Below are 25443 nucleotides of genomic sequence, written 5' to 3'. Positions count from 1 at the left end.
TTTAAATTATTTCCTTGGAGTCATCTAGGAGAAAGAAGAAAGAAGTGGAAGAAAAGTATACCAGAAAAACTGTTGATCTAGTCCAGCCTGTCAAGAGCTCTGTAGCACTAATTACCTTATAGCTATTCATTAAATTGTGTTTTATTTTGCTCCCAGTCCTCAGGCTTCAAGTGTGACTGCAGTGAGGAGCTCTGAAAGTTACTTTGCTCCATTTGTAACTAATTCTGTTGCCATTACAGATCACAGCAGTCATTTAAGAGCCATCAAGCAATTTTTTATGTTGTTTTGCAGGTATCATATGTTTCCCATCTGACTGTACAAGATATTCTTTTCCAAGAAAAAAGACTTCTATATAACTTATAAGTTATAAAGACACACAGGCAGGAAAGGGCTGGCTGGATTGATTTGCCCCTCCTGGCAGAATTACAAGGGAAAAGGATAATTGTGCAGAGAAACTACACAATTATTAGTCTGCACCATTGGGCTTCCCAGCTGCTGGTCCTACAAAGTCCTCTGATGTTGCCTTAGTACTTCACAAAACTAAGCCTCACTTCCAGTGAGTTTTGTCAGAATATAGTATGGGAGACTAAGGGAACAAAATCATCTGCAAATGAAATTTGAGTAAAGCTTTTATTATGAAACAATACATGAAATACTAATCAAGCAGTAGGAAATAGTGTTACATAAATGTTGTGTCTTCATGAAATATTGTTATTTAACCTAGAAAACTGTAATTAAAGATTTCCTCCAAAGCCCAGAAAGCTGGCCTTCTCTTCATGTTGTTATTCTGCAATTTTCTATTGACCTGTCCCTCCAAGTTCCTTTTGCTTCAGACAGTCTACCTGTGCCCTTGCTAATAAGTTGCTCATACCTCAGAAACTGTGGAAACCCTTAATTCAGTTATTCATGCATGCAATCATTGCTGGTAGAAAATACATGGTGGTCCAGGCCACTCAGAGCTGGAAGTTCTGCTGTACCACGAGGATTGCAGAGAGGTTCTGCTCTACAGTGAGCACAAGGAGCCAATGCAGGAATAAACTTGTCCTCCTTAATCATGTATAAATCCATGTGGAGATCTGCAGAAAAAAGAACCCAGAATATCAAAATCCATGCTGACATGGGCCATACTAATGACATCTTAAGGACTTCAAATAATATAAACACTTTTCTAACATTAATTCTGCACAGTGGCCTGGGAGCAGCTGTTGGGAAGAATTCCTGTAGCTAAAGTGAGCCAGCTTCCAACTGTGTCTCAGCTGGAAGATTTTTTTTGAAACTGCCAACTTACCTCCTAAGGCTGAAGTTTGAGAATGTTATGTTTTCATTTTTAAATGAGTTTCAGATCTTTGTCTCATTGTGGATTAATAGAGCCCCACTGAAGTCTACCACAATGTCCCAATTTTTAAAGGTATTCAGAGATGTACAAATAGATAAAAGAATTTTAAGCAGATGAACTTTCTATCTTTTGAAACAGATCAGCTGTGGCAGATACCATCTCTGTATTCTACTGCTTAAAACTTTTGAAATCTGAAGCTAAATCTGCACCTCTTATATTAAAAAGTTAACTGGGAGCGATATAGCTTCACTTTTATAGTGATGATTCAAAATTATCTCAGTTGACAAATTTCATGTCTGTTTAAAAAACCTCCTTGCAAGTCAGACTGCATCCTGAATATCTCCAGGACGACAACTGAGTTTAATCCTGCCCCAGTCCCACTGAGAGCTAAGTGAACAAGTACGAGACTTAAACAGAACAGTTGGAAAAAGAACACGGGCAGACAGGAGGGAAACAGGAGCAATCTGAAGCCACATTAATAAGAATGTTCTGCAGTCACCAGCTTACACCCACATAGCAGAGAAATGCATAACCAGAGTTTTATTAACAGAACAGAGTGACAGAGTTGATGCCTGGGACACTTCTGTTCCCTGCCCCTGCTCAGCTCCCCAACACCTTCCAGCACAAGGTGCTTCCCCCCAGCCTTTGGTTATTCCCCTCTCTCCCAGTGTTTGGCTCTGCCTTTCATTATGGAGAAAAAAAGATGCACTGTAGAAGATATATATATAAATATATATGTATATATACCAGTTGCAGGGTAGGCAATCCCATTAGATTGGGTGCACCAGATCCCTGTTGCAGTGTGGGAGGCAATGAGGATTCAGCCAATGTTCAAGAAATTGCTCTTCTGATCTCTGCTCCAAGCGCTGGAGGTGAAGCATATACTCCTATTTAAACAAAAGCAAAAGTAATTTAATTGTGTCATCACCCAATTCTAATGTCAGGCCAGGGACCCAGGATAATTTCACAGCTGATGGAAGAGCCATTAATTTATCCCTTAAAATAATCAAATATAATGAAATGTATTGCTGGTCAGCTTGCCCCAGCCTAGCAATATTTAGTGAATGACTTCATCTGCAGAACAGCAAAGGTGTTGAGCAAGAATTATACAACAATATTCATAAATTAGGAATTCTGTATACACATTTCTTATTTGCATATCAACACAGGAGCCTTTGTTGGGCCTGAGGGTACAAAGGATTCTCACAAACAGATTTGTTATAGCCCCTTTTGAAAACTGGTTCCTGCTGCTTAAAGAACATTAACCCCTTGCAGGATCATGTGGCAGGACTGAAGGGTTCTAGTAGGTAGCACACACTACCTACACATTTCCCAAGCCACAAGCTATTCTAGTGCTGCAGCTGGTTTATTTCCATTACTCTAAACATTTACAAATCTAAAAATACTTGCAGCAATCAAATTTAAGCTCTTATCTATGCCAAATCTATATCTTATAAAGTTACAATGGCTTTATCAAACCCCATTTGTAATTCCTACAACAAAATCATTCTGGCTTTATTTTAAGCACAGGTTGTTCAATACCTTTTGTGCTCATAATATCAAAATAAGTTAAAATGTTTATATTTATTTTATTTATCACCAGTGCTGACTGGTGATAAATAAAATAAAGTGAATTTTCTACTAATTTATAGAGACAGGCTTTGGTCTCAGCAAAAAATGTATTGAAATAAAGCAGGCTGTGTACCAAAAGCTTGACCTCCATCAGGACAAAATTTACTTTTTAAAAGTCCCAGTCCCAGTGGCTCATAAGCTCTGTGAACACCAGATGCATTCATTGAAAATGATCCCCCATTGCTTTGCCGAGTGGGCACTGTTGGAATGGAAGCTGTAGCCTAAAGCCTTTGCACTGGCCAAGTGTTCCAGCATCAGGATCCTGCCTTTCACTGGGCTTCCTCTGCTCACAGCACCAGAGCCTTGGCACAGATCTCAGGGGAGAGATGCCTTAGGAAGCAGCAGGGAACACAGCTGTGTGACTGACAGGATGCCACATTGTCAGAAGCAGCATCTCAGTCAAATTAAGTCTAAAACATGCTGATAGCATAAATTACATTTTCTTTTAATAATCAAACAGGGCTGATCTTTCTGTCTGTAGCTGAACAGGTTCCTGACTCAAGTAGCACTGTGGAAGTCAAAGAGTGTCACAAAGAATTGCAAATTACATTCCCCAGCTCAGCATGATCTGGCCCAGTACAAACAGCTTTTGCTTAAAACAGATGAACAGAGGTGGGTTCATCCCAGAATTCATTTCATTCTGCTACAAAGCATCCATACAAAATCAGTTTTTCTCCTTGAGTCCATGTGCACAAGCTGTGCCCAGGGATGCAGCAGCCATGCACCTTCATTCACATGGAAAATCTCCACATTCCACAGGGCAATGAGGGCTGTTTTTTTATCAGGAGTTTTTTCCTTTTCTACTGAAAACCTTGACATTTAGAAAGCAAAACAAATACTCTTATGTTTGGATTTTCTTACAGAGGGTCAGCTTTGCTTTCTAGATGAAAAACAAAAGAAAATAAATAAAAGAAGGTTGGAAATTCTCAGAAAGTGTCTGCTCCTAATCGTGGTAGGACAGAAAATGTCAAGGACAGAGCAGCAGAGTCAGAAATTCAACATTTCTTTAGCCCTGAATCCCTCCTCTCCCCACACAGAGTCCTAGAATTCATAAGGATCACCACATCCAACTCCCTGCTCCTCACAGGACCAGCTAAAACTAAACCACAGATTAAAAGTTGCATGCATGCATGTAGCTTCTTGCCATACAGGAATTACCTCAATCCAACTGTTGTGCTGCTTCATTTATTCTGTATTCAACATTGTTATATTTACCACATAACCTTAATCATGGTGGTATATTAAGCATAAGCCCAGATGGGAGCTGTATTCCTGCTCATTTGCAAAAACTACTTATTTAACAACTTAGAAACTTAGGCTTATTTAACAACTTAGAAACCAACCCAGTCCTGAGTGTTGTGGGCAGCAGTGCAGCCTTCTGGTTTTTGGCTGTGTTGTGCAATTTTCAGTGTACAGGGTTGTCAACAAGCATGGAGCAATATCTGGGACAGCTTTGGTTTGTTGTGTGTTCACCCAGTGTTGGGCAGGTGGATTCTTTTTGGCTGGTGTACATTACCCACTGGAAAGGGAAAAAACCAGAAGCTGTTTCTACAATCCTGCAAGGCACATAGTGCTCTTCATGTCCTGTGGAGTCCAGAAGTGTTCAGCACCTTGCTAAACTGAGCCCCCTGTGCTCCTCACGTGCACAATCCCCTGTGTGCTCCTGGCTTCTGTGGCTTTGCCTCTTCAGCACCATGTGATTTTAGCTCAGTTTATTTACTTTGGAAAGAAATAGGCAGTAGTTTTAAAATACCTTAAGTACCCTTGATGAGTGCAGGATTATGTGTTAGGTCTTGTCAAAGCAAGGAAAACAGAAGGCTCTTTAATTCTGTTACTTTTTCTTTTGTTGTAATAGGGTTTAGAAAGAAATAAATGTAGATATTGCATGCAAGCCCAAAACAGTTGCATTAAGCCAGCAAAGAAAAACTCTTCCAATATCATAAAAAACATCCCATCTGTAGCATTCATAAATAAGTCAATGAAAGGAAGTGATTTTTAAAGCTGGTTGAGAACTACCTCAGCCTCCACACTGACCACTGACACTCCATCTCCTCTCTGCCTGCAGTGCAGAATGTACTGTAAGCAGAAGACCTTTCCTGTTACTTACTTCAGGCACAAGCTGATGAAATCCACATCTCTAAAAATTAAAAGCCATTTTCTTCTCAAAAATTTGATTGGTATTTTTGAACCAAGATAAATAATCTCCTCATTTTGCAAGTGAACATTTCCTGAGCCATACTCAGCACTTACAGAATGTTTTTAACTGTAATTGAAAGAATTTAAAGGTTTTTTTAATATTTCATGGAAGAACTCAGCTGCTTTGAAGGGTGATATACATAACATAATGCCTGGAAGCAACAGAAATTTAATACTAAGCTCAAACAGTTTGGGGGTTTTGGTGTTGGGTTTTTTCAGTTAATGCAATTTAAGAGTAAATAACATAAATCACCCTCATTGGTTCATCAGGGAAACCAGCTTTTCTTGGTCTCTCTTCACGACGAGTCCTCAGCATCTGTTTGGCATCTTTTTCAGACAAAATTGGTGAAGTGTCTAAAGACACACAGAACAGCAGAAATTAATTCTGAAATTATCAAAAAGTTAGTATTTTATCTATCAGTTGTGAAATGAAATGTCCCCAAACCTGATTTTTTTTCTCTAAACAAAGTGTCCTTTCATTACAGCCCCTTCCCAGGGAATATTTCATTCCAAGAGATAGGAGTGGAATTTTAAACCATTTTTATACTTGTGTTTTCTCTTGTCCTACTAGTATGACGCAAAGGCCACATATTCACATGGTACTATAAAATGAGCAAATACAACAGCACCATCAAACCACTGGCATTAGTTGCTCTTACAACTCTTGGTTCTTTTCTGTGTTGCTTTACAGGATTTTTTTCAAAGTAATGAGTTAGATACATTGCAAAGAAGAGATTGCATTGAACATTTCACTTGCAGGACCTTTGTAAACTTTTTACTACTAAAATAGTAAACAAGTAAAACTAAAACTTTGGGGTTTATAACAAATGACTACAGTGTGGTAATGCAGAGAGTTAAATATCAAATACAAAATCATGATTGTTAAAAATCAAATCATGGAAACCTGCAATATAAAAATATAAAAATGGTTGAGTGTTAAAATTAAATATATTAAAATATATGAAAAATTAATACTAAAATAGAAGGTTGACAAACTAATACTACTTATATGATCTGCAGCTCTACACATATACAGGTTTGTTGATATAAACTCCTACCTGTAACAGTGGTCAGCAGGACCAGAAAGGAGACCAACACAAGAAACTTCTTCATTTTGATTCTGCTTTCTCTCAGTCTGTTCCAAAATGAGCAACCCTGACCGAGGCATCCTCCTATTTGAAGGAGCTACGTCAGACCCAAATGTTTGTTTGTGTTTTAATGTCAGTGATAGTACGATTCTGAAGACATCTGGTCTGAAGGTTTGAATTAGTCTATTATCTGCTCACACATTCTCTGCATAACTCTTTTTCCTGAGGGAAAGAAAATAGAAGGCCTTTTTTTCCACCTCAGGCTTCAGAGCTACACTGGGTATTTTAAATAAACTTGTGAAAATAAAGTCTATCCCCTTATATTTAGCATGGCAAGCAAAGGTTTTTGGTGCCCAAGGTAAACTATTGTTTTTTAAAAGAAACAACTGCCCAGTACTGTTAATCTCAGAGGCAGCTGCAAAGGGGCCCCTTTCTCAAAGATTGTCTCTAACTTTGCTCCAGCAGAGAAGTACTTACTAATGGGGTTTAACTCTAGCAAAGCCAAATTATGACTGCTGAGAAAAACAGCAGAGTTTTCTATCAAATTAAGAGAACCAATAGAAATGAAAACCCACATAATTCTCCTCCTTTCAGGACAAGTTAGCAGAAAACAGGATTATAAAGCATATTAAGCATAGTGTTAAGTAAGGATGTAGGTTAGCAAATGTCACTGCAAAGAGGTAGTTTTAGCTTTGAGAAATGTCTAGAGGTATTCTGGGCAGTGCCATGCTGAACACGTGGTACCAGCATCACCAATTTGTAGGGCATGAAATGCATCCCTTCAACTATAACATATAAAATAGATACTTGGAGTTCATCATTGGTTTTACATGAGGGAAGTGAGGAATTTCCCTGTAAATCTGAGTGTTGCCCAACTGTGCAGTATGTGCATTTTTCGGTGTTTTTTTAAAGATACCAAGACCCTAGAATCCAATCAATTTTGTATATGCTGTATGAATTTACATCATTGCTCACTATACTGTTTTGAAAGAGCAAAAACCTGTAGGTTCTAATGGCAGCCAATATTTTTAGAATTGCTCCAGGGAAACAAACATGTAATGACAGAATGAAATTATGAGGGGAAGGCATTTATGGTTGGGCAATAAAGCACAATCGTGGGGCGGACAAATACAGCACGAAGGCACGACTTTGGGGGACCTCACTGCTGAACCTGAAATGTTGTAGTGAGGTGGGGATTGGGCTTTTCTGCTGGGCCGACAGAGGACCAGGGGAAATGGCCTCAATCTGAGACGGGGGAGATTCAGATTGAAGATTATCATCGTTTGGTGTGGTCAGGCTTTGGGAAGGGCTGCCCAGGGAGGTGGTAGAGTCCCCATCGCTGGGGCTGCTCAGGAGGATCTGGACCTGGCGTGGGTGCTGTGGTTTAGTGTTACAGTGGCAGTGCCGGTCGGACCGGGTGACAGTAAAGGCCTCTTCCAACTCTGATGACTCCACCATTCTAGGGCAGAACGAAATTATGAGGGAAAACATTTATGGTTGGGCAATACAGGTACAAACACGGCGGTCACTCCGCCCGAAGCCAGCGCGGCCTTCGCCTCGGGTCTGGGCCCGGCGAACTGGAGCTAGAGCCGGAGCCGGAGCCGGAGCCGGAGCCGGAGCCGGAGCCGGAGCCGGAGCCGGAACCGGAGCTGGAGCTGGAGCCGGAACCGGAGCTGGAGCTGGAGCCGGAGCCGGAGCCGGAGCGGAGCCGCTCGGCCAGGAACTGTCGCGGCCGCTGAGCGCCGCTGGCGACATCCCCGCTGTCGCGACAGACGGAGGGAGGGCGGCGCCCGTGTCCTGGCAACGGCCCCGGGCCGTTTCCGCTTCCGCCGCCCCGCGCATCCCGCGGCGCCGCTCCGAGCCCGCCGAGCGCCCCGGCCCCGGCTCCGCCGGCAGCTCCCGGGCGGGCCGAGGGCCGGAGCTCGCTGTCCGCTCCGCCCCCTGTGTCCCGCGGAGGGGCCCGGGGCAGCGGCGAGGGGCGGCCGGGGCCGTGCGTTCGCGCCCTGCCGGCGCCGGGGACAGCGGCAGGAGGAGCCCGGGGACGGCCGGCGCTGCGCAAGGCCCGGGCGGGCGGCGGAGGAGCCCCGGCCGGAACGCTGCCGTCGGCCCGATGCGGCGCAGGTCGGTGCCGAGCCCTGAGGAGGGATTGGAAGATGGTGCGTGAAGCTGCGCCCTGGCTCCCTGAGCGAAGGGGCCGTTCCGGGGCTCGCCCCGCCGCCTGCCCGGGAGGTGCGAGGGGTTAGGCCGGGGAGGCGCAGGGATGGAGGGCTCGGGCGATGCCTCCCCCGCCGGGGCCGACTGGCGCCTGGTCCTGTGGACCCTGTGCTCCGTGCTGCTGCCCGTGCTCATCACGGCGTGGTGCAGCTTCCAGCGGTCGCGGCGGCAGCTGCTGATCCGGGACATCTTCCGCAAGAGCAAGCACGACTGGCACTACACGGACCTGTTCGGGTCGCCCTCGTACTGCTGCGTGTGCGCCCAGCACATCCTGCGCGGCGCCTTCTGCAGCTGCTGCGGGCTGCGCGTCTGCGAGCCCTGCCTGAAGAAGGCGGACCGGCGCTTCCTCTGCAAGGAGATCATGATGAGGGGCACCGCCGGAGCCCCCAGCTCCATGCCGCACCACTGGATCAGGGGCAATGTCCCTCTCTGCAGCTGCTGCATGGTCTGCAAACAACAGTGCGGCACACAGCCCAAGCTCTGCGACTACAGGTACTGCAAGGCGGTCTGACAGTGTAGGAGCACTGCAGTGCCATGTCAGTGTTGTGTTTTCTACAGGGTTGTTGGGAGACCACACCCCAAAAGAGATCCTGCAGTAGTCAGATAAGATACTGTTAAAAAAAAACAGCGTCAAAGAACCTAAAATTAAAATGGATGCTTGTGAGTCATAGATTAAGAGTGTGGTGTTGTATCTCACGTCCACTCGTTCTCTTAATTGCATTACTCCAGCATGATGTGCAGGCTGCTTATAATTACATACAAGAGACTCTCAGTGTCCAAGGGAGTTTGTATTTATGGGGATGATATTAGGAAGTTTCTAATAAATTTGTTGGTTGTACAGTGGATAGCCTGAGCAGTTTGACTGGCACAGCTCACAGTTCAAAGAACCAAAGTGTGCATCTCAAAATTGGCATCTGCTCAGTGTAAGTAGAGCAAACAATGTTCTGTAGAGGTTTCAGGTTCATTTTTAAGGATGCTCAAAAAAGCTAAAGAGAAGTATTATAAGCTACCGCAATATATTGATAAAGATTGTGTTAAGAGTATTTTAAAAATACAATGAACCATTAAATGGACTTGCATTGTCATTAGTAAGGTTGCTTGCAAAGTTGTCAGTGCCAAAATGCAGTGAAAGGTGCCCTGGTGTGTTACTTCAGCCTACTCAGAGGATCTTTTCAGCCTAGATTCTGCCAGCTTTTGCTTTGCTTCTATGTGATCCTGTCAAACTGCTTGGGAAGTAAGCAGAATTACAGAGAAAAGGAACAGATTATCAGAAACAAAACCTTGAGAGTGTGTGTAGGAGAGGGAAGGGCAGGAATTTGGAGGCAAATGGGAAAGGAAGGAAGAAGAGGAAAAGAGAGTCAGAGCATAGGCCAAGTGTCATTGATACTCTGGTTGTGTGTTGGATTAGTCAGGAGGACTCCAAAAATAGCTTTCCCAGCTGCTTAAATCAAGGCTTTGGATGTAGTAAATGAGGATTAACATTCTGCAGAGGCTGGAAGTGGATATTGCAGTATTTCCTCTTGTTCTAGTCTTGTTTTCCAGGACAGCTTTTAGAATAGGTCATAAAGCAAAGCAGTTTTGCATAACTAAATCCCATCAGCCTTGTACAGTTCTGTGTAACCTTTTAGGTTTCAGGTTTGAAGGGGTATTATCAATCTTAAGGAATGCATTCATTCATTACTTGTCTCACTGTATTGAGCTCCAGTAATTGAGCTCCAGTATTTTATCTGTGCTCTCTAAGATGCTGAGGGGTTCAGGTTCTTTTACAGGCTTTCAGTGTAACTGTTAATAGCACAAACAGGAGCATATTTATGGCACCTATTTTTTTAATTAAAAACAACTGAATTAATTTAAAACTGTTGGATTTTTTTCCCAGCAGAATTCAAATGCTTTCCTAGACCTGCAAGCACATGTAATTTTCTATAGCCAATACATAAGCTTCCAGGGAATGAAAATATTACTTATAATGGTGCACGTGAGCATAAATATTTTGATAAAAGTCTAAAATAAATGAGCAAAATCAATGTGCCTGTTTGAAGATTGTTTTCATGTGTTTTGGTCTTTTTTCAGGTGTGTGTGGTGTCAGTACACTGTGCATGATGAATGCATGGTGGATTGTTTGAGGACTGAGAATTGTACGTTTGGAGAATTCAAAGACTTAATTATTCCACCCTACTATTTGTCTGCAATCAACCAGATGCGTAAAGAGAAAAGAACCAGCTATGAAAAGGTAATGGCCTGCTGCTTCTTGGGTTTAGAATATACCAAAAAAACAAGCAAATAAACCCACAGACAGACCTTGAAATTTGAACTCAATACATTGTGACAGTAACAACTGTCAGGTAGAAGTTTCAAGATCTGTTAAGTACTTGCTGTGTTAATTCAGAGGTGTTTGTCATTTTACTAACGTGGTTGTTGAAATACAAGCAGATGTGGATTTGTCTGCCTTACTTCCTTGAACTTTTGTGAGTTTTTTACTGCTTTGTTCATAGCATTGCAGTATTCATTGTCCTGAGCACTGCAGAATCTTCAGCCTTGATGTATCAGAAGTATTTGTGTTTCGTCTACTTCAGACTAACTGGTGACTTTCTCATTTCAGCCCTTGCAGGGGATGGGGCTCGGAGCAAGGCTGTAAACATTTTCAAATGTGCAGTATTTGTGTGACTGACTGGTTTTTACCTTTTGCAGGTGGTCCCTTACTGCAGTAAACACTGGATACCAGTAATGGTGCTGGCCAATACTCGCAGTGGAAACAACATGGGTGAAATATTTCTAGGAGAATTTAAAATGCTGCTGAACCCCGTTCAGGTATTTACAGTGCAAAGCCACCATAACAAAACCAAGGTTTAGATCAGAATAGCTATCATCTTGTTTACACAATGGCAATAGGGTTGTGTGGAAGATCAGTAAAGGAAACAAATTCATGCAGTTTGTTCTTTTAGCAAGGAAGAGCTTCACAGAGAGCAACAAAATGTGCAGAGGCTTCTCCCAGCCCCAAGTTTGTTAGGATTCTAATACCAGTCCTTTTTTTTTTTTTTTTTTTTTTTTGCTTATGGTAATACATGCAGTAATTCAATCAGAATTCAATCAGTGTACACTTTTTAGAAAATGAGCCATTTAAATCTTCTTTATATAGAAAACCTGTATTTGAATCCTCGCTTTATGTGTGGAAATGTCAGTCTTGACAGTTTTGCTTTGTGTAGTTGCTTTCCCCTTAAAATCCCCTGGGATGGCTCAGGATGTTGCATAAGGCAGGCAGTTGTTCTTGGATTTCCTGGCTGCACCTTAATACTCTTCCTTTGAAGTTCAAAACCCAGCTGTAAAATACAGCCCAAGAGAAATCACTGTGTTTTTGTTTCAAATGCATCCCAATAAGGCTTTAAAGAATAAACCTCTTTGTGTGCTGAGTATTTTAAAATTACTTTTATCTGAAGTCTTTCATCTTTACAGAATTCATCTTCATGCTTCTAGATGCAGACTTTTCCAAGGGTTCTGTCAGCTCAGTTTATCAATGCCATTTAATCCTAGGGAGGCAGCTGGTGCTCTGTTGTGAATTTGGGAAACAAATCCTGCTCATGAAAGTCAAGACAACTCATTTGCTAATGTAATATTGCAAATGGAGAATCTTTGTTTTGCATTAGAGTTAACTTCTTGAAGTCATTTATCTGTGAGGCAAATCCTGAGTCCTGTTCTGTGAACTTACAGAATTCCTTATTTTCCTTTTTTCTAGGTTTTTGATCTCAGCAAAATTGCACCTGCTAAAGCTCTCCAGCTCTGCACTTGGCTGCCTTGCAATGCTGTCAGGGTTCTGGTCTGTGGTGGGGATGGCACAGTGGGCTGGGTCCTGGATGCAATTGATGAAATGAAGATAAAGGTATTGTGTTTTAAATTAAAAGGTGAAATGAGTTTTGATGTTGCTAAAGTTCTACCTCTCATCTCTTACCTGCATTTATTGCTTTCATCTTCCTGCATAGGCTTACAGAGGAATATTTGCATAATTGCTTATTCATTTTGGGAAAGGGTGTGGGAAATGCATCTTGTTATTCCTTGTAGTTCAGGGAAAATATGAACACTTTAGATTTTAAATTATATTGATAGTAGTTCTTTTCTGCAAAACAAGGAGAGAACAAGCTGCTGGATATTTTCTGCATTGTTATTTCCTCTTTGTCTGAACAGATTTATATTGTCATAAATGGTATTGCTGATATTGGCTGGTGTGCTCTGACTGCTCCCTTCTCCCAGCACACTCAATCTTTTATAATAACCTCATCATTTTGCCAGCTATTCTGGTTATGTTGCCAGTGCATGAGTGAGTGCAGTCATTTGCTTCTGCTCCTTGTCATATGTTCTGAAGAGTCTGTCTGTCTGCAGCTTTGCCTATTAGCTGCAAATAGAGGAGAAAAAAACAAACTGTTTACTGTGGATTTGAAATGGAAGATACTCTTGTTTATGGGATGCTCCTAAGAACTCCTGAGAAAATTAAGAATGGAAAATAATTTTAATAAGCTTTAGTGCTTTACCTAATAAACTTTTTCTCTAGTGCTGAAAGAGAAAAAGTTTTTATATCAAAGTTTTTTACTGCAGCTTTCTTGTTAATACATAAAATGTTGTAGCTGAAGGCCATTATTACAACTTCATGCATAGTCCAACAACCTCTTTGAGAATTATTGTGTGCTGATAAAGTAGAAATAAAGTAACTCTTAAGGTTAATGAATATTAGTATATGGTTGTGTGGTTCTGGGCACTTGATATATTGTCCCTCAGTGCTGATATAGTTGATGAAATCTGGGTTTTTCTTTATCCTGTTCAAATTGAGTCATTGGTATTAGGTAAACTGTAGAGGTTTATCAGCAAAACCTTTTTCTTATCAGCAGTAGGTTATTTGCTCCCTTCATTTATCTTGACTCTCAAATACAGGTTGATACCTGGCTGATAACCTTTCTGGATAAAACAGTAACCAAAGTGCCAGTTTACTACAAGTGCTTTTCACAGCTGAATTGCAAAGGCCATAGTACAGCTGAAATAATTGTTCACCCTTCTGTGGACAGGAGAGCCAAGGCCTTTGCTAAGGTGGCTGTTCTGAACAGCTCCTGTCACTGTGCTCTGCAGAGCTGATCTTCACCTGCTCCATCTGTGGGTGACAGCCTGAAACTGAGACACTGACTGTGCTCCTTTGAGTGTCTGTGTTTCTCTGTGTGGTTGAACACTGGTACTCTGTGCATCTGTTGTTTAGACTTAACCTCACTCAGTCTTGTAGGAGCATTTTGGTGTCTTGTTGCAGTTCACAGCCATGTATGTTACATCTCTCAGTGTTCATGTCACTTCCTAGATCCAAAACATCATTCCTGGGAAGGAATACTCTGCTCAGTATTCATAATGTGTTGTTCCCATATTGTGTTTGTATCTCTTTCCTTCTCACAATGGTTTAACATTTCCTTCCTTTACCTTATGTCTGGGTAAGTAGCTCAATGTGCCACCTGCTCTGCCAGCCCCAGAGCTCTGCTCTGTGGAACAGGCTGCTGGGAAGGTGAATTGATCTAATCTGAGCATTGGGGATGGAAGGGAGACAATGAGTGCTGAAGCAGGAGCTAATCTGCAGTGGTTTTGTGTCCTAGGGGCAAGAACGATATATTCCACAAGTGGCAGTTTTACCTCTGGGAACAGGGAATGACCTGTCTAATACACTGGGCTGGGGTGCAGGTTATGCTGGAGAAGTCCCTGTAGAGCAGATCTTACGAAATGTCATGGAGGCAGATGGAATCAAACTAGACAGGTAAGGAACAGTGAAAAGATAAAATGTACAGAACCAAACACTGCTGTAGCTCTACTGATGCTCCATTGCAGCAGTTTCTTTACAGAAACACAAGTATTGCCAGAAGGAGCTACAACCTAACTGAGGTCTGAATTTAGTCTTTTAGTTGTTCTACAGGGTTTAACTCTTTATTAATTTAACTAAATTTGAGTGTTTTGCCTTAATCCCAGTATAGATAAGAGATTCCTAACTACAGCTTTGATACTGAGGACTGTCTGTCTCAAGTCTAAGTACCAACTGTTGTTTTTCAGATGGAAAGTTCAAGTAACAAACAAAGGATACTACAACTTAAGGAAACCAAAGGTATTGTTTGCAAGTATAATATGAATTCTATTAAATGCTGTATGTTTGTCATTTTTTTGTTGTTTTTATCAACTTCCCATTAAGCACTCTGAATTTTAAACCCTAATAATGATTTTTAACAAGGCATAATTGGAAGTTCTGTCTTACAGGTATTCACAATGAACAACTACTTCTCTGTAGGACCTGATGCTCTTATGGCTTTGAATTTCCATGCCCATCGTGAGAAAACTCCCTCTCTGTTTTCCAGCAGAATCATCAATAAGGTGTGTTTGCTAAAGGGACATTTCCTCCTTGGAGTTGTTGATTTGACTTCAGGCTATTTTTAGGTTCACATTCCTTTACCACTACATCTTTCTTGCCATTTTAAGAATTCGAATTAACTTTTCTTAGGGAAAGGGATTCCATGGGTAAAACATGTTGGCAAGCCCACTCATGAGTGTTCTGCCTTATGTGTATGTTTTAGATAAGGTTTGCACAGCCATAACTATACATAAATATTTCAAATAGTCTTCCTATGTATTATCTTTTTCTAACAATATTTTCTTTTCTCCCTGTTTTGTTTGGTTTTTTGTTTTTTGGTTTTTCTTTTTTTGGTTTTGTTTTGTTTTTTGTAGGCTGTTTATTTTTTTTATGGAACCAAAGACTGCTTAGTACAAGAATGTAAAGATCTTAACAAAAAGGTTGAGGTAAGTTTTTTAACTTGCTTATTCTCTGGACAGTCAGTGAAGTGTAAAAACTTATCTTGTGAAAAAAAAGGAGAGAAGCTTTGCTCTTACCATATTTGCACTTAATGATATTTGTGTGAGGGTGGCTATGGCCTTGGAGTATTTTTGTGTTCCTTTGCTATCTGCAGCTTACTTCATGGAATTCATGTCTTTGGGCTTACTGCAAATTCCTGACTTTTTTCCTGGCCTTGACTCAGTTCTTTGAGTGTAAGCACTGATATTCAGCTGTAATTTGCCGTAGCACTAGAGGCTTACATAAGCAAGAGTTCCTTTTTTTCTTTTCTCTACTAATAGAAATTTACTATCTGATTTCTTAATGATTTTTTTTTTAAATATGGAAAGAAAACACATTTTCTTGGTGCAGGGCCAATTTTTCTCTAACTGGAAACCTATTAAATACATAAAGTGAGTAAGTTCTATTGAAGTACTGAATTTGATCCACAGTAATTAACTTCTGCTTGTCTTTTAAAGCTAGAGTTGGATGGTGAGAGGATTGAGTTGCCCAATTTGGAAGGCATCATTGTGCTGAATATTGGATACTGGGGAGGTGGCTGCAGGCTCTGGGAAGGAATGGGGGATGAACCTTATCCTTTGGCAAGGTACAGAGGGCATTTTTTGCTTTGTTTTTTCCTTTAACAGTTCTTGCAGTATAAGAAATTCCCTCAGCAGCCTGTGCTTTAGTAGCCAGGCTTGTCTGCAGGCTGCAAGGGTTCCTTGGGACAGGCTATCTCACATTTGTTTATTTTCCTTGAATTGGAGACTTAGGGGGTTTTAAGACTATCTCAAAATGTCTGGCATGACAGACAGCAGAAGCATTGGAGAGAGAGGCTATTAACAATAAAGTGAGCCTTCAAAAAGTAGAAGATAGATTCATTTCAGAATCTAAAATACCACATCTCATTAGAGGTTAAAATGGAAAGTAAAAACAAAACATGTCCAAAATTTTGACTCCCGTGTTGGGAGCAATACCAAAGAGAAAAAAAAATTCAAACATTAATTATTCCCTGTTGTGACTTCATTCTTCAGAAGGCATTTATATAAATATACCCATAGTTTTGTTACAAGGCTTACAATCCTGAATTTTTAAAAAATACTTGGGCAAGGTCCTTTACCCAGATCTAGAAATTTAAGCCATTAAAAGATTTTTCTTTTAATGAATATCTGAGTAAAAAGACAGAAAATTGTACAAGTTTATGGAAGAGAAATCCACTGTGAGCCTTAAATGTGCACAATAAGCCTTGGAAAGTCAAACCATGGTTTCCAGAGGCCAGCCTGGGTGTGCTGACTGGTGAATTGCTCCATAGCTGTTTGATGGCTTTCTTTGCTGCTCAGTGGGATTTGTGCTCCAGCACAAAATCATAAATGTATTGGTAGCACAACATTTGTCTTCTCTCTGGGAATAGCAGTAAGAGGACGTAATATTTGGGCATATGTGCTGGAGCTCATCAGCATCACTGAAAGGAGTCTCATTTTTTTATTTCATAGACATGATGATGGACTTCTGGAAGTTGTTGGTGTTCATGGTTCTTTCCACTGTGCCCAGATCCAGGTGAAACTGGCAAATCCTGTTCGCCTAGGGCAGGCACACACAGTGAGGGTAAGTGCTGCTTAGGCACCTCTTCTCCTAAATTTTTTTAATACACAATACAGAATCTCAAGCACTCAACTGCTTGAATCAGATCTGAAGTTGCAGTTTGAAGTTGAGATGGATATTTCTCTTGCTTAGTAAAAATTTATTATGTCATAATACACAGACCTTTGTTGCTGTGGTTGGTGGCCTGTGAGTGGCACTCACAGTTTCTCCCTGGCCAGGCTGTGAATGTGTATTGCAGTTGTAAAAGGTGATTTCAGCCCCTTTGAACTGCTGTGGTTGTGTTGCTGTGTTTGGTGGCAGCTGTTTTGATTGCTGTGGTTGTGTTGTTGTTTGGTACCAGCTGATCCTGAAGAGCTCCAAGATGCCGATGCAGGTGGATGGGGAGCCCTGGGCACAGGGGCCCTGCACTGTCACCATCACTCACAAGACCCATGCTCTGATGTTGTACCACTCTGGGGAGCAGACAGATGATGATGATGCCTCCAGCCTGTCAGAGTGACACCAGGGCAGGGAGCAGCTGGATCGAGACCTGGAGATTTTGTGGAATTGGGATTTCACGTGCGGCAGCCAGGAACTTCAGCTCATTAAAACACCGATGTCTGATCTGGACTGAGGTTTATCAACTAAGGTTCATACTTGTGAATGAACTAGAGCTGAGGAAAAAGCCATGCTTCTGCACTCATGGAAACTTTCACAGCTGAATTACCACAACTGGTTTGCTTTTAGCTTGGTGGGGATGCCCTCCAGCCTTTCCAGCTGTGGCATGCTCCTCTCATGGCTGGAAAGGGATGGATGCTGCAGCCCTTCCTTGCTGTGCAGTCAGGTCTCTGCACATACACAGCACAGTGTTTCAGAGAGATGTTTCATACCCTTGGAAAGGGGAACAGCTGGGGGTTTGACCTGCTTCCACCTCCCCCAGAGCAGAAAACCAGACCAAGCAGAATATGGGTTGATGTTCTGACAGCAGCCTGCTCCTGGCTGCCATCTCTGCTTGGGAGCAAGAGCAGTAACTCTGTGCACCTGCTCATGCAGTGCATTTCTGATAAGCTTCACTGGGAGAGTAGAGGATCTGGGAGCTCTGGGGAAGGTACTCAGCAAGAAAATTGCTTTTGGACCAAAGGTTTCTGGAAATGTTATTTAGGAAATGTCTTTTTTCAGTGGCTTTGTAAGCCAAAGAGTACCCTGAGGTCTTGAGTCCCCAACATACAATTCAAAATACTTGTACCATGAATTGCACTGAATGATCCTGTGACTTGACTTTGCTTCAGTTCAGTGAGAGACTAATTCTAGTTTTTGTAAATAGCAACATCATAGTTTTTGGGCAGGCTTTTTGGAGGAAAACTTGGACAAAGGAGCATCTTTTTTAGCTGTTTAGAGAGAAGGGTTTTAAAGAAATTATGATTGTCAAATGTGGGGTATTTTTTAAAAACTGGTAGTAGTCAGTCTGTTAACTTCCAATTGTAAGTGTGGAGGTTGAGAGCTAAGTTTGCAGAGGTGACTTTCATGTGTAGGATTTGATTGTGGAAAAAAGCATGGAAGCATTTGTTTTCTGACTGGCTCTTAGGTGGTAAGAGATACCTTGTTGGTTACCCTCATTTCATTTATGGATATAAAGTGGGGGAAAAGATGAGTGGTTGATCCTGGTAGTGGAGGCTCAGAACACCTACAAGAGTACACAGGGACTGTCAGGCATGTCTGAAGCTTCTCAGGTTAAAAGCTTCTCAGGTGAAAACATCTTCATAGTTAACAAAAGTAAAAGATCTTATTCCTGTTCTTTTTGTTGTAAGAATTTTAAGCCTGTAGCAAGTGAGAACTGAGTTGAGGTTTAAAATATCTCACTGAGTAAATTCAGTTTAGTTACTGAAGATGCTCTTCCAAGTAGGAAGAGAATTTATCCTGTGTAAGCCAAGATTATAAGAAGGTGAAGGCTTTGGTCTGAACTTTGAATGTTGCTGCTTTTGTCATGATCCCCCAGTTTTTAATTTTTTTTCTTTATGCTGACTGAAAATGAGACCATTGGGTAGAGTAGGCTGTGTTTCTAGGTTTTTTAAAATGAAAGCATTTTTCAAAAACCTGTAAAATGATGTTTGCATTAACAGTGAATGATCTATTTATATTTTAAAATAATTTATTGAAACTTGGCAAAGTCAGTATTTTTAAAACCTTCAACTGTAATCCTCTTTGGAAAGCATTTTTAACTTGATGGTATTCCTTGTAGAAAGTGTATGTACTAGAACTTCAATACTACTGATTCTCAGTGAATTTATAGCAGTCTGAAAATGTGATTAGAGTGTAATGAACTGTAAAGCAGAGAAGCCATTTGTAAATTCCATATTCATTAGCCTTATATGCATAACTTTATTTTATTGTATGTAAATATAGATGAAAAATAATAGTAAAATATATGTAAAAAGTGTTTAAAATATCCTAAGTATGCTATGCTAGATTAATCCATTACCTTGGGTTTTTTTTTAGTTTTGAGCTTTAATTTGTATTAGCTTCAAAAATCTTACCAGTTATTATTTTTTTAATTACTTGTAACCATCAGCACCCTAAAAGTATTTAAGTTCTATGCTGTAGTTCTTATGTAACTGTTGTTTACAAACAAATGAGGAATCTGTGGAAAAGCAGGGTATGTGCTCTAAAAAGCAGTATTTGAAATGACACCACTGGCTACTTTAAACTGTACATAATGCAGTTTAGATTTCCCTGAAGTTGATCAGATGATTATTCAAATTGGTTTGAATAATCAATTTGAATAATATTGGTTTATAGCCCAAGAACCTTGAATTGTTGAAAAACTTCACTCTTTTGACTCCTGACATCTAGAAAAGAAATAATTGATGCCAAGGTTGGAAGTCTCCCTGTGTTCCCACAGGTGAATGGGCTTCTCCACCTGTGCCCCAGTGGGGCCGTTTGTGTCCCACTGCAGCTTGCCATGAGTCCAGCCCAACATGTGTGAAATCCTCTGGGAGGGGTAAATCCATCATTCCTGCTGGAGAAACAAAGTGAAAGCAGCATCTAACTGGGTGCTTGTTTGGGACAACCCCTGCTAAATGGTCTTGGTTTTGGAGGTGAAGAAGTTTATGTCTCACCAATGGACTGTAAGTGATGATGGCAGCAAATGTGGCCCTGGGGAAGCCTCTTGTGAAATTGTACTTATGTTTAGAGAACATTATGTAAGGCTGAAGTGTCCATTGTGACTCTGTAGCTGTCATTTGTGTGGCAAAAAAAGGTCTTGTAAAACCTTTATATAGTTAGTCCTGGAGTCTGTGGGAAGCCTTGCTGTTTCCAGCTGTTCTTTGGTTTCAATGCTTCCTCCTTTCTGGTGTGTTGCAAATTGGGTTAAAGCCTGTTTGGAATGACTTTGATGGAGCTGTTTCCAGTTTTAGCCCCAGTTTGGCCTCAGCAATGGGCTCCCAGATTGTCTGGCAGCAGGAATGGACTTGGCTGATTTGTACCAGAGCTGGAGCTGCCCAGTGTGCATTGTCAATGTAAAGTGCTCCATGCTTTTTAAATGTTGTAGGTGCATAGAGCACCATTTCAAGCAGCTCCTCCATCCAAGGAGTTACTCCTTGGAGGTTGGAGCCCTGGAAATCCCCACACTATGTTCTCTCTCTGGGAGAGGGGACTCTGCAGCTGGAGCTCCTGTCCTGCCCTGAAGAGTCCCTTACCCTGTTAATCATAAACATTGGGAAAATAGAGAAAACAATATTTCAAAAAGCCAAATAACAAACTGTTTCTTCTGCCAGTCTGTATATTATTGCTTTGTGTAAAATGTACAGGGTAAACAGTAACACTGATTGTCAAGCACTTCAAAGTGAGTTCATGAAGTTTATTTTTAAATTGTATTGCTGCATCCAGTAGCAAGTTTGGTCAGTTTCTGATAATTTTCTTTAATATAGGTTCTCAGTCCTGTGACAGGCAATAGAAAAAGCATAAATCTGCATGGAGAGCCTTTCTGTGGGTCAGCTCCTTGCCTGGCTCACAGTGCACTGTTCACTCACGTTGAGGGGATGTGCTGGGTATTTTTATGTGCACAGAACCTCCTGTCAAAGGCTTTGTCAGACAGGAAAATTGGAATGGCTTCACACAGCTGTTCTTGGCCCAGTGACCCACCTGGTTGGCTTTTCCAGTCACCATCACTACCAGGACTCCAAAGGTTCCCCAATACCCCTGGCCTGTATTGAAAGTACAATCTTTGTTCTCATTGCTGCTGGGGAGGAACATCCCTTTTCTCCACAGGTTCTGAGAACTGATCCTTAAAGGGTTTGGTTTCAGTCTGGCCAATTCCTTCTGGTTCTGTGCTACATTGCACTGAAGCTTTTACAGTGTGTGCTACTGTATCTCACTGGTTAAATAAAAAGCTGTGCACCTTTAGCTGTGCTCAGCACAATAGCATCAGTGTTAGAGTAGTTACTGGTTTTTACCTGGCAACAAATGCTTTTGGTAGAGCAGCACTGTAACCCAGTTAGTCTCTGGGGAAGAGCAGGACACTTAAAAATCTGCATATGTTCTAACTGTACTGACTACTAGCAGTTTTATTCCTTTTGGAAAATAAAAAAAAAAAGTCTTCAGTTGGAATTAAATTAGACTGTCTTCAAAAATACGAGGATGTAACTGATTCTTTTGAATGTCAACCACTTAATTTAAAATGCTGGTTTCTTCTGAGAAATGAGAGGTACTTCTTGAACACAGGGTGAGACAGCAGAGACCACTTCTTCCTGTGGTAATTAGGTGAATGGAGAGAATTTACACATTCTTTATTTCAGCAGTGTTGAAGCCAAGTTCTAAAGCACGATTTTATAATCTAAAAGTGCTGAATACCCAATTCAGGCTTTGGGCATCTCAGGGAGATACTTCAAGCTGGAATAAAGCCACATGCCTTGACTAAACCTAGTTATGTTGTGCAGACTGACCTTGGCTAAGGATCTGGCCCTTAACTGTTCAAAAGTATGAATGTGCTCAAAACTGTACTCTAATACTGCCCTGTGTCCTGTGCTGTGTCCCCCTGATGCTGTATGTAATTGATTCTTTGCATTGTTTAATTTGCAACTTGTTTGTAGATTTCAGCATAAAAATTGTATGTGAGTTTATTGCATTCTGTACCTTCAAGGTTTACATCCTTCAAAAGCCATTTTGTCTGCTACAAACTGCTGTAATCCTTTGAATACCTCCAGCCATCTTCTCTTTCTAGGATTTTTGTAGTTAAACAGAATGGATTTTTATTTTTGTAGCTTGTAACTTCAGTATGTATAGTAGTTGATTAGTAAGTAGTGATCAGAATACTGTAAAATGTTGCTTTTAAGAGCTGTAACTTTTAATTAGTAATTACTCCTCACAAGAAAATGTCAGCATGTTAACAGTTTAAAAAAATATATATAATTAGCTACACATGCTGTGATGCTGCCACATGGGATTTATATTGAATGTTTGTCTATATGTTCTGAAGTGGCACTAAACAAGGAAAATATGAGCCTCAAGTGCAAGAAATAGCTCACAAAATAGAATTCATAACATTTTAGGCAGTTTTCAAGTGAGAAAGGTGGCAGTTGGGAGTCAGTATTTTTCATTTCCCACAGAGCAGTAAGGAGTGATCAGTGGACTCTTGGCAGATCACTTGTTTCCCTGTGGTGTAGTTTGAGATGTGTATTTAGTGCCCAAACGTGAGCAGACACTGACTCCACCATTCCTGCCCCTCAGAGAGCAAAACCCCAGAGCAACCCCACAGCTCGCAGCTGTACAGGATGTAAGGTCTTGCTTGCCATGAAAAAAACAGTTAGCATGATCTTGGACCTCCAGAATAAAAGTTTTAATCAAAATTTGCAAATTTTTCCTTGCCATCAAGCCATGCTTTCAGACCTCAAACTGGTTTTCCTTTGGTTTTGAAGAGAGGCAGGCTGAAATAGAAGGGTAAGGAGGTAATCCTGTAAAAGTCGTTGTTAGAAAAGCAGAGATGTCTAGTTTTATTTGCTGCAGAAGCACAGTGAGTGTGCTTTTGTCTCATACAAATTTGTCATGGTTGGTGCAGTGGTTACATGGGCACAATGTGTGATTTGGGCCAGGTTCTGCCTGAGAAGCTGCAGCTTCAGTGGAGCCACAGAACTTCCCCTCTGTGGTTACTGCACATTAACACGGGGAAACTGAGAGCTTCAGTTGGTTGTACCATGGCCTCTCTCTGTGACTTACACTCCATAAAATTCTCTATACAGAAACATCTGTCCCATATTCTTCATAATAATTTGTAAATACAGATTTTTCCCAGCACTGGCTCTGTTACTGAATTTCCTAATGCGTCTGTTTGTCTCGTTATTTGTACTGTATTTCTCTGTAGATTTAAGGGTGTGGATTAAAGTATTTAAACTCAGCTTTTCCTTTTCCTCGCTATGCATAAAAATAAATGTGAGTCTTCAACTGTGCAACAGCCCTGGGATGAGGATTACTGCCTGACTCTGGGAGGGCTGCAGCTGGATGAGCTTAGGTATTTTGATAACTAAGTTGTATTTTGTTGAACTCTGTGGCCGTGCTACTGCCCGAAATTCCTGCTGCAAAATTTGAGTATCTCAAACCTCAACATATGGGAAAAATTCTAGACAGCATGGTAATGTCATCTGGAGGTAAAACTAACACTGGTAACCTGCAAGGATCTCTCAGCAGCTGTTTGTCTGCTCCTGGTTCATTCTTCTCTACCTTGGGGAGGAGCTGAAGTTGTGTGGATTTTCAATAGGTGTGAAAAATGGTTTGAATTCCCAGGCTTCAACAGTAATGTGAAGTGTCCATATTCTGCCTTCTCACCTCTGGTGCCACTGATTTGGGGATCTTAAAACAGCTTCTGATGCTGCACAGTATTTACTCGAAGAGGGGAAGGAGCCCTCCAAATTCCTTAGCTGTGATGAGCAGTTTCAAGAACGAGGAGATGTTTTGGTATCAGTAGAAACTGGAGATGGGGCAGGAGGTGCTGCTGAGAGCAAATCAGCAAAACTCCCACGGGGCTTTCCCCAGCGAGGGGAAACGCTGCTGCCGGGAGACGTTCAGGGATCAAGTGGCTCAATGCTTTCCCCTGATGGCAGCAGATGGGTTCGTTTGGGCCTTTGGAAGTGAATAAATCCTCCTGTGGGGCCACTTTATCATAGTGTCAGTTCCCTCCCCAAGTCCTCTCCTCTGTTCCCTGGTCTCATTTGCACAAAAGAGAGAAGGGCTCTGGCCTCTCAGCTCTTGTATTATGCCACAATCAAACCTTTTAAAGACTATTTGTGTGTTGTTTCCCATTCAGGATGGGGTCAGAGCATAGATATTCAGCAGGTTTTTTCTTAGATGAGTAAGACAATAGTTTCACAGAGCTTTCAGGATCACTGGCACTAATGCTAATAACCATCAAGGTTTGATGCATCTTTAAATGTTTTTAGAATTGCTGGAGCTATGCAGAGCACCCACGTGAGCCAAATTTTAGCCAAAAATTATGCAAGGAGTCATAGCACAGGCATGTGTGGGGAAGAACACGGGACATTAGCAAAGTGCAAGTCAAGATTGAGATTGTTTCTGTTTTTGATAATAACAGTAAAAATTCAAAGTTTTTGTGAATGAACAGTAAAGTGGGTCGAAGTAGGATTCAAGGAGTCTGGTATCAGCCACTTGAGGACTAAAGCTCTGGTTTCAGGGTATCTCCTCTAACAATTTTTTTTTCCTCTTCGGGAAAATCCCTCCTTGCAGAAGGGCTGCAGGCAGCCCCTGCCTGTGCATCTGTGGGCAATGTGAGAACACGCTGGTAACCGCAAGGGAACAGATGGCCGGAGGGTCCCGGTGACCGCGGGCGCTGCGTGCGAACAATGCCCTGCGGATCCCGGGATGTGCCACCCAGCCGTGCCGAGCGCCATTGTCCCCGCCCGGCCGCGAAATCCCGATTCCACGCTTAAGAGCTGCAGAAAAGAGCCTCGCTCTCCCAGACCTGCAAAAGAGCATCTCCCCATGTCGTTCATTGAAAATATGGAAAGGGCAATGCATATAGAAATCTAATTATTGGCAGGCACAGCCCGGCTTTTAGCATGATAATCGTGGGCCCCGGAGCTTTTTTTGTGCACGGACCCCTGAAAGATAATCATGAAAGCAGAAGTTAAAACTATTGAATTTCCATCATTCATTCAAAATTCGCTTTGATTATGTTGACACGATTTTTGTTTGTTCCTACACCGCGATGAGTAACTGTTATTAATCACTTCGAAATATTTCAGAGACAAAGGGGGGCTGCCCGGCCGGGGCGAAGGGGACAGCGGTGGGCAGAGGGAAGGGTGACGGCGGGGTGTCCCTGCTGTCCCCAGCGCTGGGGGGCTCTCCCCGCGGGAAGGGGGAAGGGGGAAGGGGGAAGGGGGAAGGGGTCGGTGCCAGGCGCGGCCGCCGCCCCCCGACCCCCAGCCCACCCCTTTCCCTCCCGCCGCCCTTAAAGCCCGGCCCGCGCCCGGCCGAGCCGCCGGCCCATGGCCACGGAGCGGGGCTCGCCCGGGCTGCCGGCCCTGCTGCTGCCGCTGCTGCTGCTGCTGCTGGCAGGG

The 25443-nt window shown here is 42.0% G+C and overlaps 2 protein-coding genes across 2 annotated transcripts; one reads left to right on the top strand and one right to left on the bottom strand.

The window, feature by feature from the left end:
• Positions 1 to 616: 616 nt before the first annotated feature.
• Positions 617 to 6292, bottom strand: C26H17orf67 (chromosome 26 C17orf67 homolog). The gene is made up of 4 exons (XM_066566031.1): positions 6223 to 6292; positions 5418 to 5518; positions 2084 to 2223; positions 617 to 1076 (listed from the first exon to the last, which is right to left on the bottom strand). Exons 1-3 carry the CDS (start codon positions 6275 to 6277, stop codon positions 2107 to 2109), a joined length of 273 nt encoding a protein of 90 aa, XP_066422128.1. The 5' UTR covers positions 6278 to 6292; the 3' UTR covers positions 617 to 1076; positions 2084 to 2106.
• A 2001-nt stretch (positions 6293 to 8293) lies between these two features.
• Positions 8294 to 23267, top strand: DGKE (diacylglycerol kinase epsilon). The gene is made up of 11 exons (XM_066565902.1): positions 8294 to 8958; positions 10537 to 10696; positions 11155 to 11274; positions 12197 to 12340; positions 14082 to 14239; positions 14530 to 14581; positions 14731 to 14844; positions 15196 to 15267; positions 15778 to 15905; positions 16792 to 16903; positions 17241 to 23267. The coding sequence occupies exons 1-11, from the start codon at positions 8513 to 8515 to the stop codon at positions 17397 to 17399; spliced, it is 1665 nt and encodes a 554-aa protein (XP_066421999.1). The 5' UTR covers positions 8294 to 8512; the 3' UTR covers positions 17400 to 23267.
• Positions 23268 to 25443: the final 2176 nt, after the last annotated feature.

This window comes from Molothrus aeneus, chromosome 26, assembly GCF_037042795.1.
Source record: "Molothrus aeneus isolate 106 chromosome 26, BPBGC_Maene_1.0, whole genome shotgun sequence".
Taxonomy (NCBI): domain Eukaryota; kingdom Metazoa; phylum Chordata; class Aves; order Passeriformes; family Icteridae; genus Molothrus; species Molothrus aeneus.
The sequence above is the reverse complement of the archived record's forward strand: the minus strand, read 5'-3'. Positions and strand labels throughout refer to the sequence as shown.

What these genes read in the sequence shown, in the direction of transcription:
- C26H17orf67 (XM_066566031.1), bottom strand. Translation starts at nt 6,277, where the DNA reads ATGAAGAAGTTTCTTGTGTTGGTCTCCTTTCTGGTCCTGCTGACCACT. An exon ending in CCTGCTGACCACTGTTACAG is followed by an intron (nt 5,519 to 6,222) that starts GTAGGAGTTTAT and finishes GTGTGTCTTTAG; the next exon opens with ACACTTCACCAATTTTGTCT. An exon ending in TCCCTGATGAACCAATGAGG is followed by an intron (nt 2,224 to 5,417) that starts GTGATTTATGTT and finishes TTGTTTAAATAG; the next exon opens with GAGTATATGCTTCACCTCCA.
- DGKE (XM_066565902.1), top strand. Translation starts at nt 8,513, where the DNA reads ATGGAGGGCTCGGGCGATGCCTCCCCCGCCGGGGCCGACTGGCGCCTG. An exon ending in CCCAAGCTCTGCGACTACAG is followed by an intron (nt 8,959 to 10,536) that starts GTACTGCAAGGC and finishes GTCTTTTTTCAG; the next exon opens with GTGTGTGTGGTGTCAGTACA. An exon ending in CCAGCAGAATCATCAATAAG is followed by an intron (nt 14,845 to 15,195) that starts GTGTGTTTGCTA and finishes TGTTTTTTGTAG; the next exon opens with GCTGTTTATTTTTTTTATGG.